Below are 15,967 nucleotides of genomic sequence, written 5' to 3' on the forward strand. Positions count from 1 at the left end.
TAACAGAAACATAACTAAGGCAAAATGGCTGATGCCAGAGTGTACCTCTCTAAGATTCACTCCAATTCTTCGCTGTCTGTAGCAGAGTTCATGCATGCAGCTAGAACGTAGAACACAGAAGTCTGTAGGATGACAACTCACCCTTTTGGCAGTCAGATCAGTGGTAATTAACCAGGCTAAAGCCTAAAAGGCCAGAGAAAAACTGCACCTCAGAAAGCCAAAGCAGATGTTTTAACTTATATAGTTTTAATATAGCAATCAAAGGAAATTCCAAATCCTGTACAGTGAAGTGTAGTATAGTACACTATATACTGCTATAATACACTATTGTTACATTACAGATAAAAAACCAAATCAAATCTCATTAGTACAGCAATCACAAAGAAACCAAACCAAACTGTGCTGGGTAACAGCCAGTACTGTGAGGATGGGAAGAGTTTCTATGCTAATTTCTTTTGAATCCAACATGTAAAGCACTTACTGTTTAAAAAGGATTTGTTTTCTAAATATATACACTATTTGAACTCTTATTTATACATTTTAAATAGCATTCCCTCCTAAAAGTGCACTCTTTCTTGGCAATAGTCCTCAGGAAACGTAAAATGATTCTGAAAATACCACTCTTGTTCCAACCTTTTATTGCTCAACCACAAGCAGAAGGGCTCAGGGGGAATCCCACATCCTAAAAGCTCTCAGGCAACTTCTGGTGTAAGATACTAAACTGATACCTGCAAGCAAAGCTAAGAAACCACTCACTGCTGTGGTGGTTTTTCCAACAGAAAGCTCAGCTTCGTATTATCCTCCTCCTACAAAAGCACATCCAGTCTGCTGTGTGACCGTGCAGATGGCAGCAGCACCTTCTGAGATGCTTCCTTTCTGGTACGTTCCAGACCGAGCACCGCTCTCCCGCACCGGCAACTTCAGCACCTGGCACGCCCAACACCTTGGAAAAGCAGCAGCAACTCTGCTAACCCTGTGACAGCACCAACAGATGAGACTTTGGAAAGATGGTCAGGTAAGCATTTGGCTCTTGACTTCACACCTGATGTACAGGGCTGTCAGCTCATGTTCTCTACCAAAGACTCAGACTACAGGGCATTCACAAACCCAGTGAGCTGCCCTACTGGGCTGTGACTACAGCAGTGAAGACAGTCCAAATGTATTTGTTTCATCTGAGAAGCTGTTATTTACTTTCCCTCACTGAAATGCAAACAATTTACTATGAAGCAGCAGTATCAAAGTCAACCTCACTGCACAGCCAGCCATTTGAAGCAGGAAAAATCCCACACATGCCTGGAAAACTGCCCTGTTTTCCTCAGGTTTCCTATATGCTCATCAGCAATCTAGCCAATTCTCCCTGGTCTTGTGTACTGGGCCTGTAATTTCAGTAATCAGCTATGCTAAGCTGTAGCAAAGTTTAGGATCTCCCCATAATTCAAGACTTCTTTGCCAAGAGACACTGCAGAGAAGGTAGTTAGCCCCTTGACAATACAGTAATCAAGGCAGACACTCAACCAGAATTTACAGCCACAGCCTCTGCCCAGTCAGCAGCAAGAAGCTGGGGGTGTTTTTGAGAAAGGAGCACTCCATGCCCTTTGAGAAGTCCTACAGACACAGCTTCACATCCACCAGAAGACAATCCCTCCCCTGCCCTTGTGCCTCTCCACCATGCTGCTGGCTCCAGCAGGGAAGCCTAACCACCCCATGGATTTGCCTTGACCTGCACTTGCAGCCCCTGCTAGCCACCAAATCAAACAGCTGTTCAAACTTCCACATCGGTGTCCTTTACTCCACTTCTCCTGTACAGCCACACATCTCCCCTGCATGGGGAGCAGGCCGAGTGTCACCTGAGGGTATCAAAAGCCATCTTCCTCAAACCCACCAATACTGAAATGCAAGAGAAAGCCAGGTGAAACAGGAACACTGCAAAGCAACAAGCACAGCCCTGCTTCACACCACAGCACATTGTGACTTTAGCACCATTTTACTATTCCTTCTTGAGACCATTTTGGTTTAGGAATTGGAGACTGGTTTAGGAACTGATCTGACTCGAGTGGACCAAGGTCAAACAAAGTTTGAGTCAAACAGTGCAATTATCTCTGTCTCTGTTCAGATAAGAAGGAAAATGTCAAATTACTGCTGAAATGGGAAGTGTGTCAAAATTAAACCAAACCTTCCTCTTGGCACAGTACAAGGCACACAGACTCCTGCAGTCTTACCAGAAAGGCATGAAAGAAGGACGTGCAAGGAATATTTCAATTCATTTCAAGCTCAAATCTCTCTCATATACACTACCTTTTTTTTCCAACCAAGGAAGACTTCTTTTTCTAAAGAAAAGCTTCAAAATATCTAGGTGATAGTTACCTTGTCTAAACCACAAGATAGCCAGGAGATTCCTCCCCCTCAGCCTCTCCTGACTTAAACTCCCAAGAACATGCCACAGCCTCACCCTGTGGCCAAGCACAAGCCCCTGCTCCTCAGTCTCCACAGCCAAGCAGCCTTCAGACAGGAGATTGATTCAGGGGAGACAGAATGTTTTCAGAAGTCACGGCAGGCTGCCAGCTGCTGCCTGTGCATCCTGTTTCCCATTCAACGAGCCCTGCCAGTTAATCAGTGCATCAGCAAGGTCAGTTCTGGTGAGCCAAATTACTTCATACATTCCAAGCTTCCAAATCACTGATTTGCAGGTTGAGATCCTAACATTTCCCATGTACTTGTGAAAAGGTGATTCTTCCTTTTTAGCTAGAGGTAGTGTACTAAATCAGAAACTATCTATGCCCTCTGCACATTAACCAATAGAGGCATTTGAACAGGGGCTGACAACCAGGGGCTAATCTTTAAGTGACTTGCTTCAGTTAGTTTTCCATACAAAAATAAATCCTCCCTCGTGGGACACTTCATCATACTAATGCTTAGAACTGTTTAAGTGATCAGAATTGCAGAAAGTGAGGAGGCTTTTCTGACTACAGACATAGGCAACACAACGAACATCTGTGAAGTGGTAGGAACCCAGGTGTGCACAGACAGACTGCAGTACTGAAACGCTGTTCATTCCTGTGGAGCTGGGTGAACGCCTCTCGCCCATTCAGTGTTATTCTGTCATTAGAGGAAGTGACAGCAGTGCATTTAAATGTGACTCTGAAGACAGCAAGCGAAGTGCAGTGTCAGGTACACATTGCAACCTCAGGGAGCAAGCACAAGGGCTGCTTCTTAATGCCTAGCACCGCAGGGCTGAGGTGGAGATCAGCTACATTAGCCATGGTGTTGGGGAGATCTGCACCACAGACGGAAGCAAGGCTAATAAAGGAGGGCAGGCTTTCCAGGCAGCACATATTCCTTGTTTCCATGGAGCAAACAGCTTCCAAAAGCTCAATTATCACTGAACACTTTAGCAGAATGTGTATTAGAGAGTCACTTCCTCCCAATAAATTGTTAATCTGCTCTGCAGAGGGCAGCTGTTATTTCATTTTGCCATTTCTAACCAACGCTAGCAATCAGAGTCTTCACAGGAGTGGATTTGCCACTGAACATTGTTTCTATGACTGCCAACTGCTCTCCTGTAGCTGTGTCAAAAGCTGTACAACCTCAGAGCAGCTCAGTGTTTGGGAGGAAATAAAACACACTATCACTTATTGACAGAGCACCAAAACAGTCATCTTGGCTCAGCCATAACCACACCACCCCAGCTTTATCTCCACCACTCACTAAGGAGCCTTTTCTCTAGCTTGCTCTAAGTGGCAATAGGCAGAAATTAGAGAGCTTACTGAAGTTACACTTACTCCAAGGTCTCTGATGAGTGTACACAGCTGTGTGAATGGAAAAGGTTTTAAACTGGAAGTGCCAGCACAACATCACTAAAGTATTTGCTGCAGTTTCAAATGTAGCAGTTTAGTTTAGGTACAATTTGTGTTTACAGTGTGTTTTGGAGTAGAACTATGCACCTGGGACAGGATTAGCTTTGCCACATTTCTAGTTTTGCCCGTTCTAGCCTTTCCAGTAACCTTAAACTAGCATGGTAAGCACCTCCCGTGGGCTTAAACTTTTAAGACTTTTAAGGAATTAAAAATGACAAAGAATTTTCAAGAACCCACATGTACAGCAGATATTCATCTCAGTGCACCTCCTAATGACTAATTGACAGGTAACAGAGCCAGCCTGGGCAGCAGTATGGGAATATTGAAAGCTTTTGCCAATCACACGCTTGTCATGCACTGAATAAGATGATATAATCTTGGACATACATACAAGATTTAATAACTAATCACTTTGTGTGGCCCAGCCAAGAAACATGACATTGGAACTGGAATTTCTTCTACCCTTATGAGATTCTAACCTATCAAGAGTGATCCATTGGCTCAGTTGCATTAGCGATTCCTGCGTCTTGGCTCTCCATCTCCTCAAGCTCCTCAACAGAACATCCCTTTTGTGCTTTAGCCCTTGCACGGAATGTTGTCCCCACAGAATTCACCACGCTGCCCTCGGCAGGGTCGCTGTTCAAGTGCTGGGGGCCGCCAGGCGCTGAGGCAGCCTGGAAGCTCCCGGTTTTAGCAGCTGAACTCACTGCCTCTGCTTTCCTTTGGGAGAGCTCAACTGATGCTGACTGCTCAGCATTCTGATCCCGCAGATGTCTGTCCATCGAAGCCTGAATCGAGGAGACCATCTCCTGCAGCTTTTTCCTCTGTGCCTCGACCAGAGTGGGGTCGAGCTGCCTGCTGTCCCTCATGGTCACGACCCCCGGCGCGATGCGGATCAGCTCGCTGTTAGCAGAGGCGGCTGTGAACGCAGAAGGCTCTGCTTTAGCAGAAGGACTGAAGTCTGTTTCTATGCTGTGCTTCCGTAGCAGTGGTGCTTCCCTGGCTCTCGGATCATGCTGTTGGCTACTGGAGGCAGTCCCTAGGGAATGGCCCTTCCCCTGAAATGCAGTTATGTTGTGCAGTTGCTCGGATTTCTTTTTCACCACTCCCCCACTGCCCAGCTTCAGCATTCCATGTGAGGGACTTGCTTCCCTGCTTCTCGAAGCAGCTTCTGCTCTCACTTGACTTAAGGCCTCTTTAACCAACTCTTCGACATCGGGGCCGATGGGGAAGTGCCCAGCAGCATCCACACACAGCTCTAACCTATCTTCTGCTGCGTTGTACACAAAGTTTTTACCAGGCAGATGTGGGAAAGTGCAGTGCTTGCCATCGGCCAGACCTGCAAAGACAGCCAGAGTTACTCCAAGCGCTGACAGAGCTCAAGGCATGCCCTGAACACACAAGAGTTACTGTACTGAAACTCTCTGCAACAAACACTCAAACTACAGCTGGAGAGCAACAGCTTAGGCTTGATATGAGAGCAGTCTGAAGATGCTGCTGCCTTCTGTGAAGATTGAAATGAAGAGACAGGACTGTAGCACTGCAAGATAAAATACCCACCCTGCTGGGACTTGTGGTTCTAAGACAACTGAAGAATTAGTATATGCCTGGACTAAGGCAAAGCCAGCCAAACACCATCACTGTTACCACTTCCTCCCCCTCAAACCACACAGAAAACAAGCAAACAGACCCCCCAGAAACTGCCAGAGAGCAGATTTCAAACTATCATCTAGCTGGAGCAGTCCATCCAGGACCACTTCTGTGCCAGTCAGAACTGCAGTGGGACTTCAGGGTGTATGACTGCAGCTAAGCCTGAGAACTTCAGATACTGCTATTTGATGTCTTCTCAGAGAAGAAGTGGTGCTAGATAAAACCATTCTAATCTTTGTAAGTAGCCCTGAAGATTTAACTATCAGCCTTCCCAAACCAAACACCAGGTGCAGTATTTTTCATCTGCTGTTTGTGTCATTGTCCCACTCACAATTGGACCCATCTGCTAAAATTTGAGAGCTCACCGAATTTAAGCTCTGAAGCTGCTCTGTGTCAAAAATGGGCAACATTTAGGTTTCCAGTTTGTCATCCTCACATTACAAAATAACCCTTTCAGCTGTGCCATGCAGGCTGTGGGAAAAGCTGTAAAAGTATCACTTCAGTGAGGATGGCTTTCTGCAAGCTAAAAGCTGTCTGCAGATTGAAACTTGGCTGAAACAACTCTCTTCACTTGGTTCTCTCAGCAGTCCAAGGAGAGCTACAATAAAACCCTCACTTTTTAAGAAGTGCCAGGAGTGGATCAAATAATGGGAATTTTCTTCATATTCTCTTACAATTCTTGAAGAAAAACATCATAAATTATGCAGAAGGAAGAAACACAACAAGCAAATCCTATTGCTGTGTTCTCAAACACAATGCAATCCAAACAAGTGTTCTGGGCATCGATGAAAAAGGTCACTCATCTCATCTGGAATGTTTTTAAACTGTTTTCATCCTGATTAACCAACTGACCAGCCTCACCTGCCCTCCACAGCTCCTGACTCACACACTGGTGCTGCTGCAGAGTCTACAGATGAGATTTTATTTGAACAACTCCAAATATACAGGTTCGTTCTCTACATGCCCATGGGAGCCACTGAGCAAACAGCCAAAACACGCAGAGAGCACAACTTAACCCCAAACACCTATCCTGAAGAACGTATTTTAACTGCATAATTTAGCAGCTTCTCTTTCATATGCATGAGAGAGAGCTGTGACAGCTGCTCTGATAGACCATAACTGCCTCTGGAACTGCAACCCTGAAATCACAAAATGAGATCTTAAACAAGATCTACTAAATCAAATTTCAGCTGATTAACTACCTACACTTGATAGAAAGCCTTGTGCCAAACGTGCAGTTTGACATTAACACAAATAGGCAAAGAGCTTCTTTAAATGGAAAAAAAAGTTAAGGTTGTTGCATACTCTCAAGTGTTTCACAGGGAAATTCAATACTTCTTAAGATGTTGAGGTCATGCAAGTGTATTAATGTTGAAATAGTAACTGCCTGCCAAAGCAGGACAAAGTATCTGCACACACAGAAATGCAACAATCACAGAATCATGAAATCATTTTGGTTGGAGGAGACCTTCCAGATCATGGAGGCCAACTCTTAACCCAGCACTGCCAGGTCACCACCAAACCATGTCCCTCAGCACATCTCCACAGCTCTGAAACCCCTCCAGGGATGAGAACTCCATCACTGCCCTGGGCAGCCTGGATCAGAGCTTGACAATCCTTTGGGGGAAGAAATTGTTCTTCGTGTCCAACCTAAATCTCCCCTGGTACAACTTAAGGTCATTCCCTTTTCTCTTGCCCTACCACTTGTTACCTGGGAGCAAAGCAGTAGTGGTATTTGTAAGCCACCTCAAACTCAAATACTCTCTTCACTACTTGCTTGGTTACTCTGCACATAGTCCAAGATGAGACATTTTTCGAGGCAAGAAGGCTAGTTTTGCTTCTGAACAACCACCTTAGGAACATGAAAGGTGAATTTAAGCAACCATTTACATGTAAAACATGCAGTGCCTCTGGAGCTATGCAGGAGCACACCAGAAATACAACCTGCTTATCCACTAAGTCTTTGAGAAGACAAGAGGAACAGGTCCTAGGAGCTTCTCTGATCTTTTCAGGAAGACAAAAAAACCTTAAAGTTGTCTGTAGAAACCAGGAAGCTTAAAGGAAGACGTACGGTTGGAGAGAAAACAGAGCAGAGGAGACCGAAGTGAATGAACTCATCTGAGTCAGACTCCCCAGTCCTGAAGTGAGGGAGCAGAAGTTTTGTGATATTATGGAAACACAAACGTACCATGGCAATAAAACAAGAATGTATTTAAGCTTACAAGTGATTCAGCACCGATTTACCACTTTAATCATTTGAAAACAGAGGAAGGAAGGGATGAAAACAAACCCAAACCATACCTGTGGTTTTCTTCATTATGCTGTAGAACACTCCACCCTGCTGGAACAGCTGAGGAAGCCCCTTTGCGTAAGACCAAACATCTTCTCCTGTGAAAACCAAGCACAGCCACTGAGCAGTTAGAGACAATGCCTGAAAAGGGCACTCCTTGAATTAAAAGCTGAATCCTCACTCTCTTCTGTGCAACTAATGAAGACTTTTGCTGCAAACGTGCAGGACAGGAGCCCAAGAGTCTGAGAAACTTTCAGGGAAACATTCCACTGTCTGCAGTCAAATATCCTGCATGTTTAGCACAAAGGTTCCCAACTTCAATTTGATCCAAGCCGCAGCTCTGGTTCTTTGCCAGGCCCTACACCAAGTCTCCCTTCCCCTCCTACCCATGCTTTCAACACAGAGCTAGGAAATGACTAACAGGCTTCCAAGCTCCAAGTACATTCCCTTACACATTAGAACCTCAGTGTTAGACCCCTACACCTTCTCAAAAATCAGTTTTGCATCTGCCATCCAGCAGAGGTTAGACTGCAGCTGAGGTGCAAAGGTCCAGAGAGGCAGATGTGCAAGAGCTGTGGCTGTACCTTTGCACTTCTTCAGAGCCAGGAGTAAAATGCCAACTGTGAGGCCCCAGCAGTCCTGTGGAACTGCCATTTGTCAAAGATGCCAAAAACGGCACTGAAATGTGACAACTTTAAATGTCACCGAGAGGGGAAAAAGACCCACCCTAGACTACGTAAGGCAAGGAAGATCAAGGAGAGAAAATTGGGTTACAGCCTATCAGTGACCCAAAGGCACCTGCTGAATCTGTTCTGCTTTTTCCTCTGCACCTCCCACCCCACTTTGCTAAGCACTTACCTGCTCCAGAGGCACAGCTTGCAACAGAGCTGTCATAGCAGTGACAGCACTGCATATGCCCCTCTCTTGCTGCAGAGCCAACTGATGCACACACAGGTTTCACACACTAGTAGCATTCTCCAAGGCAAGATTCCCTGTTGGCCCTGGGCATGATTTTCCAAGCCTTGCACTGGAGAAGCATCACTGCCTAGACAGGCTTTTGTGACACCAACAAGAACTACAGACAGAAAGTGTGGAGAGCAGGGTTCATGGAACAAAGGCACCAGCCACCAAAAGAAACACAAACTACACAAGCTGTTTTGATAGAAGAGATCTCTGACTGAACATCAGAAAACCCCACAGTTAGAACTGGCCTTGCTCAGATCAGAGGAACCAGTGTATGGGATTCAACTAAACTGCATTGGAGGTTTGCACATTATTGTTGCTGTTTGGTTTGGGTTTGTTTGCCATGGCAGGAAGATGTTTACAGGTCACAAGGTAACTCGTGGGATTGTTTAGTTAGATTAACGACTCCCTCGAGACACTGCATTTATCAATGGGATTATGTTCTCCATGCTGTTCCCACCCCACTCCTCCAGACCAGACCTCACTCCCACGACATGAAGGTATAGAACAAATGAAGAGATCCTTCCCGTGGGCCTCATGCTGCAGAAAGAGCAGTGGAAGCCTCAGACCATCACTTCATACAGCAGAGAGGACACACAGAAATGCAGCCCAGATCAAACATAGGTTAAACAGAACTACAGCTGGCTAAAACCAAGCTGATTTCAATCAAATCCTGGTATCAATTAATATATTTAAGTCTGCCTATTCTGATTCCTGTTGTGCTGACAGATTCATCAATGCAAAGCAAACCCATCAGAACAGATTCCTACTTGGCTTGCACATATCCAGAGTGCCTCTGCATGGCTGGAATGAGATCTGTTTAAAAAGCTAATGTTTGTACCATGCTAAATTATCATTTCTTGAGTCACTTGCCTATGGAATTTTGTGTTTTGGAGTCAAACAAAAATAGGCAAAAGCTTTACCAGAAGTCCTGCCTAATAGCTGTTGTGCAGGAACTGCAGCATCTAATTCCCATGGCCTTGTTTTTAAATTATACCCAGGAAAATTAAAGAAGGTGGCTTCAAACTGTAATAAATAAGCTAGCTGAGAGCAGAAAAGAAGAATGCTATGAATAGGAGAGAAGCATCGAGCCAGGCTGCAGGAAAGAAAAGCTCTGAAGCATCCACAATGAAGAGTCAGCGGTGTCTGAAGGCACTTTCACTGTGGGCACTGGGAAAGAAAAACAGCCCAGAGAGCTGGTCCAGCAGCATCTCTCCTGCACACATTCTGACCTGACTGTCTCAGGTCAAAGCTTACAGCAGGATCAAAGTTAGAGCAGAAGCACGAGGAACAAGCTGACTGCCAGAACTCTGCAGCACAGGTTTTAGTGATACAGAAACATCGCTGAGAAACACTGAGGCTTCTCACCCCATAAACCACCCTGAGGAGCTGCTACCTAATGCTCCTCACTGCAAGCAGAGTTTGGTGTAAGCAGAGTTTGCTTCCCTGCTGAAAAATCACATTTGAATAGTCAACTGGCTAGATTTTTCCCCAGGAATATCCTTAAAGGAAAATGAGGCCCTGACAAGCAAAGTGAGGCTATAAAAATAGCATCTCATGCAGGAGCTGCACAAGTTGTTCTAACTGGTTGGTTTCTCATTTGCTGCCACTTTTACTTCCATTAGCAATGCAAAATGGATGCAGTCAGGGGAGGGTGAGGTAAATCCTATTCTAACCTGCACTGTGAATGGTAGTCTTTGTCAGAGACAAAAATTGCTGCTGGAGTACAAGATCAGCTCCCAGCTTATGGCTAACCACACGTGAAAACTGGTACACCTTAATGCTGAAGTCACTCAGGTTCAGAGGACTCTGACGTGGTTTTAGAGCATGCCAATTAAAGTACTTCCAGCAGCATGCCCTAAAAATACTCTTTTAAGCTGCACCTCGAAATGAAACAGCTTTTAAACTTAAGCTGCCCTTTAGCACTAGGGTGCAAGTGTCAGTGTGCTGAGGTGGGGAGTGATTCTGTACCTTATCTTGCTATAGAGACAATCAGGCTTGGAAAAGAACCAAAGTTCTGCTCAATGAACTACTGACACACCACTCTGATTACGTAATGGTTTCGTTTCTAAAACATCACATGCTCCAGCCACACCAAATCCCTCCAGCAAAAGAGAAGGCTCCCACAAAAAAAGCCCTGTAAACATCACTATTCAGCTGCTTCAGAGAGCTAAATGTACGATAATTGCTGCTCTGCTTCCTGCCAGTGAGCAGCAGGAGCAGTGAAACTGATGCAGAAAGTACACTATGGAAGGTCCAGGTCAGTAAAAACCACAGACACCCAAAGTCCTTTCGTCTTGAATGATTCACAGATTGCATGACTGACAATTTATAGGCAGAGCTTTGCCACCCTTTGCCCACCTCTGGGATTCAAATCTGTGTTTAGATCCTCACAGTTCCTCCTTTGCAATAATACTGTCCACAGCTCTAGAGAAAGCCCAGCTCTGCTCTTCAAACGAGCAGAGGAACTGGGGTGAAAGCCTTGTTCAAAGCAATAGAGCTCCTGCAGGGAGAGCTGCCAGCACTCCATCCTACTACAGAGCTGAGAGTTTGCTCCTCAAACTTCCCATGAGCAGACACTCAGCATCCCTTTCTCACCTCTACTCTTCATTTATCTCTTGAAACCTGAGTGTGATGTGGGAAAAACAACAAAAGGAGAGCATGTGGCTCACACACAGACATGAGCTATGTGCCTACTGAGACAGGCAACAGAGGAAACAACTCCTCAACAGAAAACTTCATAGCAAAAAAAGAGCATTTGCTATCCACATTTTAAAGTCTCAACACTCAGCACATCACTGACAGCACCTTAAGTGTACCCCGAGTGGAGGAATAAAGGAGCTAACCTCCATGGTCACAGAAAGGAGGCAAACAAGAGAAGGATGTAACTGCATTGAGATGTTGCCTTAAACCCACAGCTTTACAGCAGAACCTGAAGTCAGCCTTACCCATGAGTGTGGCCAGAAGGCAGAGGGAATACATCTCCTTATCCACTTGCTCCTGCAGCTCCTTGGACGAGATTTTACTGGTCAGGGCGACGTCCTCGTGCTTCACAACGTGGGCTGAGTGTGCTGCAGCAGGCTGCCTGCCCTCCTCCTTACCTTTCAGGATTTCGATCGCCACTCTGTCGCCGTGCTGCAAGGGCACAGGCTCGTTCTCCATGCCCTCTTTGGGGGGCAGCAGCTCCTTAGGAGGAAAGCCATAGCGGATACACTGCAGGTAGGGTGGAATGTTGAACTCCCTCGCTATGCTCTCCTGCAGCTCCAGGAAGGTGGTTGTGCACTTCAGGGTAAGCATCGACTGCCTCCCGTCGCTCGTGGTGATGCGGATCTTCTTCTCCTTTGCAGAGGTTGGAGAATAGGGAGTCTTTGTGGGTGTGGCAGGTGCAGAGGAGGGCCCCTCCCGCACGGCCCCAGGAGAAGCAGTCCTGGGCTGCCCTTTATGCTCCTGTTTCAGTTTTTCACTCTTCCGCTTTTGCATGACAGAAGCCTGGTCTGCAATGTTCTGCTGAATAGTTCTTTCAGTTTTGCTCATATTCAGCTCTTCCTTGTGCAAAGTTTTTGTCTTCTGTCCAGTCAGAATAATTTTGGTTGGAAGCTGGGCCTCTGGCTCTTGTCCTTGCTGTAAGTCAGCAGCTCTTTGGGCATGAGCACCATCGATATTTACAGGGGTATAATCATCGGGGTTCTTCTTGGCAGTTTGATGCAATATTGTGTTGACAACTTTCTGGACAAGGATCTCACTGCCGAACTCCCCAGGGAAGTGCTTGGTAACCAGCTTCATGGCGACGTCGTACACGTTGCTGTTCAGAGACGTGTCGCTTTCGTACTGGAACCAGTAGACTGTTTCTCTCACCACTCTTCCACCCCACTCTAGAGTAATGGGAAAAGCTTCAGGGAGATTATCATACTCTTTACCTTCCCAGTAGTGCTTGAATCCGCAGCCACATTTGCCACCTGCAGACCTGGTGTTAGTTCGGTCTCCATCCAAATACGACACGGATCCATCTTCTCTGACGCGCCGCACCAAGGTACCGTGGCACCAGTTGCAAGCAGTCAAACTGCTCAGGCTGTAGTCCGGTACCAGCACATCCTTTGTGGGGTTGTAAGAACACACCAAGCTGTTCAAGGGAAAGCTGTAGTTTTTGTCAGGCCTTAGCTGGCCGTGGGTGCTTTTGGCCAGGTTATAGAGCTTCCCCCCGGGAGCCAGCCACTCTGGAGGGACGTGGTGCTCCGAAAGAGCCCCACAGATGAGGCACCTGTGAAGGCGGTTGTCCATCACGGCTTTTTTGGCAGCTGCAGTGACTTCTTCAGGCTGGACTCCTATCACCCCAGTCCTTCTGTAGAAATACTGATGGACATCAGCCACGAGACTGGGATGGATCCCGTGCTTGCTCATGAAAACCTCCTCCATCGCCGCAACCAGCCTCATCAAGTACTTATCTTGCAGGCTTCTGTCTCCTCCAATAACACAACCACCGTCTTCCTCTAACTTGATGTACTTTTTGATGAGGTCTTGAGGAACTCCCCAGGCTTTAGGGAGTAGCTTCCTAGGCAGTTTGGGTAAAGCAGCACCTTTTATGCCAACTAGAGGAATATAATGGTTACGTCCTGAGCTACTCCAGGCGATGCAGATGGGCTTGTTCAACATGCCATCTTTGCCCATGCATTTCTCGAGAGGTATCAGACCAGGGAGGAAGGTGGCTGAATAATCCCCAGAGCTTCGCATTCCACTCAAGGAGTCCAACAGGATGATAGGCCTGTGGAGCACATTGGCCAGGCCAAAGATGTGAATATTCCTAAGGCCCATTGGCACACCTTCTGGAGGAACAAACAAGGGGTCACATTCATTGATAATGTCCTCCCACTCGGCTGCATCGATAAAGTCATGGAAAAGGGCCTTGTAGTGACTCAGATTCTCCTCAAAATGCTTCTTCAGGTTCTCTCGCAGAGCATGCCAGAACAGCTCCCTGCCAACGAGCGCCCGCGACACCGCATGGACGAGGCAGTGGCCATCCCCATCCACATGGACAGGAATGAGGCACTCCTGGCTGTTGTTGGCCTTCTTGATGTCTTCCAGGGTGTCGTGCAGGTAGATGAGGCTGCCGGAGCGGTCCTTGCCGTACCCGATGGTTTCGACGTGCTCGGGCTCGATGAGGAAGGCGCGGTCACCCAGGAGGGAGCAGTCAAAGATGTCTCCCTGGTTCATCTCCGTCAGGAGCTTGGCTTTGCCAGTTTGCTTGTCCATACCGTAGCGGGCCAGGATGGGGGCCAGGAGCTTGCAGTGGTAGTTGGAGAGGCCCATGACTTTGACGAGCTCCGTGTTCCTGCGGGGCGGGCCGGCCCCGCTGACGCCCAGCAGGGCGTTCCGCAGCAGGTTGTGCAGCACCAGGTCGGGGTCCGTCACCTCCTCCACGGCCAGCAGCTGCCGCTGCTCGTGGCGCTGCCCGCAGTCCGTGCACTCGATGCTGCCGCCGCTCTGCGGCCCGTGGGCCGGGAAGAAGAGTCGAGCCTGGCATTTGGGGTCGGGGCAGGTACCCGAAAAGATGCGCCGGTCCCTCTTCTTGGAGGCGGCCGGAGGCGGCGGCTGCGGTTGCTGCTGAGGAGACGGCGGCGGCGGCGGCGGCGGCTGTTGCTGCTGCTGCTGCTGAGGCTGGGACATGGCTCTGCTCCGGCCGGGCTTCACCCCCACCACCCGCGCTCCTCCGCCCTCACAGGCTCATCCCCCGCGTCCCGGCTAACGACGCTGCCGCCGCCGGTGCCAACGTCCGCCAACTGCCCATCCACCGACCGCCCTCCTGCTACCGCCGCCGCTTCTTGCCCCCACCCCCGGCAAACGCGGAAGCCGCCACCGCCGCCGCTTACTGCCTCTTCGCTGCCTTGGCCGTTGCCCGCAACGCAACGGCCTCTGGCCCTTCCCTCCCAGGCCGCAGGCGCGGGCGCCGCGGAGCCCCCGGGAGCGGTAGTTTTTCTCTCCAGCGGGCGCCGCCGTGGGGCGGCAGCGCAAACTACCAGGCCCGTGGTGCCGAGCGACGGAGAGGTGGACGGAGGCGGACCGAGCGCGGCCGTCCGCGGGGCCGCCGGGAGTTGTAGTCCGCAGCCGGGGGCCGGGGAGGAGGGCGGCCGGGAGGGAACACTCTTAGTGCGCTGCGGAGCGCTTGTTGCGCTTCCCCGGGTCGCGCTGTGCCGAGAGGGTGGGGCGCTGCGTTCAGCTGCGGTCTCCGCATGTGCCTGCCGCTGCCGTCCCGGTCCCGCTCACCCCGCACGAACGCTGGGGCAAGGCTCCCCCTGTGCCACCGTCCGGCACCCGAGAAAGGAGGCTGCTCACAGGGGCTCGGTGCTGCCGCTGGGCCTCGTCCCGGCTTTGGCCGCTACCTCCCTCACAAGGCTGCCTGGCACAGCTCAACAGGTTGCCCCCGAAAGGGGCACGGCAGGTGGCTGCGGCATCGCATGGCATGGCAGCCAGGCCCCATCCTGCACCGCTCTGCACAGCTCCGAGGGCTTTCCTGGGCGTGGAAAGTCTTTGAGTGCCTGAGGTGAACGTGGAGGTTTCCAAACACCATTGGCAGTGTGGCCTCCAGGGCAGCACCCCTCTGCAGATGTGGGCACAGGGGCTCTGGTCTCAATCATGAGTCACTGTGGCCAGGCCTGGGCAGTGCTGTGCCCACTCTTGCAACTGCTGAGCCTTCTGGAGCTCCCTGTACCCTCCTCAGGGTATCACTGCAGCAGCTATGCCGTGCTGCCTCTCCAGGGGGTGAGCTATCTAACAGAGGTGTTGCCCAGCTGCCAGCTGCTGATAGCGCAGACACAAGATGTGAGGAGACACCAGGGCGAGTTCTTGACCCGAGTGGTCCCTCCTGCTGGTGCTACATAGGGAGATAGTGAGGGAATGGAGCTGGCACTCAGCACTATCTCCAGTAGCCATCTGAACTGAAGGGAATAATGTTCACAACTCTGAGCCTAATGACAGTGGGCTGGAAACAGTTCATGCAGACAGCTCGAGGAGGGTTACTGTCAGTGTACCAGGGGGTTTAAAGTTCTCTGGAAGCCATTCCAGATATTTATCCTCTAAAGAAGGAAAACAACAGCTGGAGTCTTCTTCTCTGGAGAGATTCCAAACCTGCCTGGACATTGTGATCCTGGGTAACCTCCAGTGGGTGACCCTGCTTTGGCAGTGGGGTTGGACTGGATGATCTCCAGAGGTCTCTTCC

The 15,967-nt window shown here is 48.9% G+C and overlaps 1 protein-coding gene across 1 annotated transcript; it reads right to left on the reverse strand.

Annotated features, from left to right (window-relative positions):
- Positions 1–227: 227 nt before the first annotated feature.
- VCPIP1 (valosin containing protein interacting protein 1) lies at positions 228–14,786 on the reverse strand. Its single transcript, XM_064170478.1, has 3 exons — positions 11,706–14,786; positions 7,806–7,892; positions 228–5,193 (listed from the first exon to the last, which is right to left on the reverse strand). The coding sequence occupies exons 1-3, from the start codon at positions 14,416–14,418 to the stop codon at positions 4,337–4,339; spliced, it is 3,657 nt and encodes a 1,218-aa protein (XP_064026548.1). The 5' UTR covers positions 14,419–14,786; the 3' UTR covers positions 228–4,336.
- Positions 14,787–15,967: the final 1,181 nt, after the last annotated feature.

Source organism: Pogoniulus pusillus, chromosome 34, assembly GCF_015220805.1.
Source record: "Pogoniulus pusillus isolate bPogPus1 chromosome 34, bPogPus1.pri, whole genome shotgun sequence".
NCBI classification, from domain to species: Eukaryota; Metazoa; Chordata; class Aves; order Piciformes; family Lybiidae; genus Pogoniulus; species Pogoniulus pusillus.